We start from the raw sequence: 4,965 nt of genomic DNA on the forward strand, positions 1-4,965 counted from the left end.
CATAGAAAATTAATCAAACTGATCACATGGAACACAGCCTTGTCTAACTCAATGAAACTATGAGTCATGCTGTGTAGGACCACCCAAGACAGACAGGTCATGCTGGAGACTTTTGATAAAACGTGGTCCACTGGAGAAGGGAATGGTAAACCACTTTGGTATTCTTGCCTTGAGAACCCCATGAACAGTATGAAAAGGCAAAAGACGATATCCCCAAGTAAGTAGGTGCCCAATATGCTATCAGAGATCAGTGGAGAAATAACTCCAGAAAGAATGAAGAGATAAAGCCAAACCAAAACCAACCCAGTTGTGGATGTGACTGGTGATGAAAGTAAAGTCAAATGCTGTAAGAACAATATTGCGTAGAAACCTGGAGTGCTAGGTTCATTAGGGTAAATTGGAAGTGATCAAACAGGAGATGTCAAGAGAAAACACTGACATTTTAGGAATCAGTGAACTAAAATGGACTGGAATGGGTGAATTTAATTCAGATGACCATTATATCTACTACTATGGACAAGATTTCCTAAGAAGAAATGGAGTAGCCCTCATAGTCAACAAAACAGACCAAAATGCAGTACTTGGGTGCAATCTCAAAAATGACAAAATGAACATTGTTGGTTTCCAAAGCAAACCATTCAATATCACAGTAATCCAAATCTATGCCCCAACCACTGAGGCCAAAAAGACTGAAGTTGAATGGTTCTATGAAGACCTACAAGACTTTCTAGAACAACAAAAAAAGATGCCCTTTTCATCATAGGGGACTGGAATGCAAAAGGAGGAAGTCAAGAGATACCTGGAGTAACAGACAATTTTGGCCTTGGAGTAAAAAAAATGAAGCAGAGTAAAGGGTAACAGTTTTGCCAAGAGAATGCACTGGTCAGAGCAAACACCCTCTTCCAACAACACAAGAGACAACTCTACACATGCACATCACCAGATAGTCAATACCAAAAGTCAGATTGATTATATTCTTTGTAGCCAAAGGTGGAGAAGCTCTATAGAGTCAGCAAAAAAAAAAAAAAAAAAAAAAGACCGGGAGCTGACTGTGGCTCAGCTCATGAACTCCTTATTGCAAAATTCAGACTTAAATTGAAGAAAGTAGGGGAAAACAACAGACCATTCAGGTATGACTTAAATCAAATTCCTTACAATTATATAGTGGAAATGACAAATAGATTCAAGAGATTAGATCTGATAGACAGAGGGCCTGAAGAACTATGGACAGAGGTTCATGACATTGTACTGGAGGCACTGATTAAGACCATCCCCAAGAAAAAGAAATGCAAAAAGGCAAAATGGTTGTCTGAGGAGGTCTTACAAATTGCTGAGAAAAGAAGAGACACGAAAGGCAAAGGAGAAAAAGAAATATATACCCATTTGCATGCAGAGTTCTAAAGAATAGCAAGGAGATAAAAGAAAGCCTTCCTCAGTGATCAATGCAAAGAAATACAGAAAAATAACAGAATGGGAAAGACTAGATATCGCTTCAAGAAAATTAGAGATACCAAGGGAACATTTCATGCCAAGATGGTTACAGTAAGGGACATAAATGGTATGGACCTAACAAAAGCAGAAGATATTAAGGAGAGGTGGCAAGAATACACAGAAGAACTATACAAAAAATATCTTCATAACCCAGGTAACCATTTCCTTTCCAGGTAACCCATCTCAGTCCCTTTCCTGGGTCCCCAGGTTGGGAAATCTGTCGTGGGTCCTAGAACTTTTTTAACAGTGTGAGAATTTCTTTGGTATAATTGTTCTGCAATTTGTGGGTCATCTGCTTGGTGGCTGTATGGTGGGGCTAATAGTGACCTCCTCCAGGAAGGCTCATGCCACATGCTGGGTGACCCAGGTCTGCTGCAGCCAGAGCCCCTGTCCCCACTGCAGGTCACTGCTGACCTGTGACTCAGCAGGAGACACTCAGGCACTCAAAGATAAACACTGTATACGGCTTAGTCCTTCCAAAGGAAGAATATTCCATATATCTACTCTGACCTCTTTCCCTGTCTCCTAGTTAAGAGACCTCACCGCTTTTTTGGAGAACTCCACTATGCTATGCAGGAACTTATTCCTCCTTTTTGTGTCCTGCAAAGTTGAGTGTTAAGTGTAAAGGCATCAGTCCCACCTGTGAAGGTGAAGCAACGTGTTCCAATTCCAGACCAGACTCCTGGTCAGAGGGTGGTGCAGATAACCGGCTCACTGGCTCTCTTAAAAAGCAAGTCCATTTTGCCATGTTTTGATTTATGTTCTCATCATATGAAGAAAGAGTAGAATTCCTGTGATTATGACTTTGACCTTGCCCCTAGCAAGACAATAATAGACAATAATATCACTGTTGTTGTGCTAATAGTATTAGGAGGATTTTTTTCCAGTTTACTTTGTCACAAAAGTGTCTATTCCATAAGATCTAGAAACAGTTGAAAAATAATAACTCTCACTGTCATAATGTAGATGGGAACAAACTGAAGGGTTATAAACACCGGTTATTTATTTGACCCTTCTCAAAAACTCAGAGATTGTGCTCATTCTAAAACAACCTATTTTCTACTAAACTCATATTTGGATGCATGGCAGAGACTATACATTTCACCAAGAGTTATTTTTTAAAATTCAGACATCTTAGAAAGGAAATATGTACATGTTTTTCAATTTCAATTTTTAGGTTAACAAGGAAATATGGTTTTCTGATAAACAGCTTGAGGTGACCTCTAAAAATGGTGCGCTATTTACTTGACCCAGAAAATCATGCAAATCAAGAGGTTCAAATCTTTGTGGTCACTTTAAGAACACTTGTGAAACTGCCCAGGCCATTAAGACTATGCATATATGAGAAGCCACCAAGTATTTGAAAGATATCACTTTACAGAACCAATGTTTTTCACTCCCTCATTACAATGGTGGAGTTGGTAAGTGAGCAAAGGCCAATCAGTGGCGTGGATGCAGGGTCAATGGCCCAAAAAGAGTGCTGAATTTTTACTGCACGTGCTCAAAAATGCAGAGAGTAATGCTGAACTTAGGGGCTTTGATGTAGATTCTCTGGTCGTTGAGCACATCCAGGTGAAAAAAGCCCCCAAGATGTGGCACAGGACTTACAGAGCTCATGGTTGGATCAACCCCCACATGAACTCTCCCTGCCACATGGAGATGATTCTTACTGAAAAAGAACATTGTTCCTAAACCAGAGGAGGAGGTTGCACAGAAGAAAAAGATATCCTAGAAGAAACTGAAGAAACAAAAACTTATGACCCAGAAATAAATGGGGCAAAAAATTAATGCAGAAAAAAGTAAAAAAAAAAAAGAAGTATAATAATAATCTAGTCAGAGAGCAGTAGTTTTAGATTCAGATTCTGGTGGATGTCAGGTGGCAGTGAACGTGGGCGTGGAGTATGAGTGACCCTTAGGTACCTGTGATAACATATAGTAAGGGAATATTACATGAAGTAACTGCTGAAAGTCCTAAGCACACAATGCCTATTGAATCAGTGTCGTGTAATTCAATACATTTATTTAGTTTTAAAGGAATTAAGGTGCTCACCTCCACTGTTGCTGATGTGGCCATAAGGTTAAATTTAGGCCAAAAGTACCTGGTAGAAATGATGTGTACACTCGTAGGTTTTGCCATTAAAGGTATTGTGAGTGTACTCCCTGGCCCACTCCCCACTTGCTGACTGAAAGCTAATGAGGGCCAGAGGTACCAACTGGGATACACAAATGGAAACCATGATGAGGAAGGGAGAGCCACCCTACCAGTTTCGGACCTCTGTCTGCCTTTGGACTGATGTTTGATGGAAAAATAAACTTCCAGCTAGGTTAAGCTGCTGTCTTGTCTTTTTTTCTCATTTCCTTCCCCCCTTCCTTTCTGGATCCCTCCCTCCCTTCCTTCCTTCCTTTTCTCTCTTTCTAGCTACTTAGGCTATACTTATTACAAAGTACAAATATGAGGAAGAGTTGTCAGGGAAATCTCTATTTTTCTTTTCTTAATGAATCTATTTATATGAAGCCATTAAAACAACTTTTAAATATAAAAATATGAAAAATGCTTATAATGTTATCTTAAATTAAAAAAGCAAAATCATAATTACATTTTGATTTTAAAATGTATAATCATGATTACATTTTAAAAGCACCTGAATAATAGAAAAAAGTGAAGGGAAATATAATAAATATAGCCATGTTTGTATTTGAATAATGGCATTACGTTATGTTTCCTTTTTTGCTGTGTTTTCCAAAATTTTCTAAGTAAATTTATGCTATTTTTGTACTGGGAAATATTTTAAAGATTTTCTAAGCAGCTAGCCAACCTGAAAAAATTTCTTTATGTTCATCACAATACTGTTTTAAATGAAGAGAAATTGGCACCTAACAGTTCAGTTCAGTTCAGTTGAGTCACTCAGTCATGTCTGACTCTTTGCTACCCCATGAATCACAGCATGCCAGGCCTCCCTGTCCATCACTAACTCCCGGAGTTCACTCAGACTCACGTCCATCGAGTCAGTGATGCCATCCAGCCATCTCATCCTCTGTCGTCCCCTTCTCCTCCTGTCCCTAATCCCTCCCAGCATCAGAGTCTTTTCCAATGAGTCAACACTTCGCATGAGGTGACCAAAGTACTGGAGTTTCAGCTTTAGCATCATTCCTTCCAAAGAAATCCCAGGGCTGATCTCCTTCAGAATGGACTGGTTGGATCTCCTTGCAGTCCAAGTAGGCATGTTAAATAAATTATATGAAACATATAATGAAATATATTATACAGTGTGTCAATTTGCTAGAGCTGCTGTAACAAAACACTATAGCCTGAGTGGCTTAAATAGCAGAAAGGTATCTGTCACAGTTTTAGCCCATGGTAGCTCAGCTGGTAAAGAATCTGCCTGTAATGCAGGAGACCCCAGTTCTATTCCTGGGATGGGAAGTTCCCCTGGAGCAGGGATAGGCTACCCACTCCAGTATTCTTGGGCTTCT

At 39.5% G+C, this 4,965-nt stretch overlaps 1 protein-coding gene across 1 annotated transcript; it reads left to right on the plus strand.

Moving 5' to 3' along the window:
* The first annotated feature begins 2,720 nt into the window (after positions 1-2,720).
* LOC109575423 (large ribosomal subunit protein uL22) lies at positions 2,721-3,851 on the plus strand. Its single transcript, XM_019983527.2, is given in 4 exon segments — positions 2,721-2,748; positions 2,751-2,936; positions 2,939-3,170; positions 3,172-3,851. Coding segments are annotated over 4 exon segments (537 nt in total). The 3' UTR covers positions 3,263-3,851.
* Positions 3,852-4,965: the final 1,114 nt, after the last annotated feature.

The sequence above is a fragment of the Bos indicus genome, chromosome 5 (assembly GCF_029378745.1).
Source record: "Bos indicus isolate NIAB-ARS_2022 breed Sahiwal x Tharparkar chromosome 5, NIAB-ARS_B.indTharparkar_mat_pri_1.0, whole genome shotgun sequence".
Lineage (NCBI taxonomy): Eukaryota > Metazoa > Chordata > Mammalia > Artiodactyla > Bovidae > Bos > Bos indicus.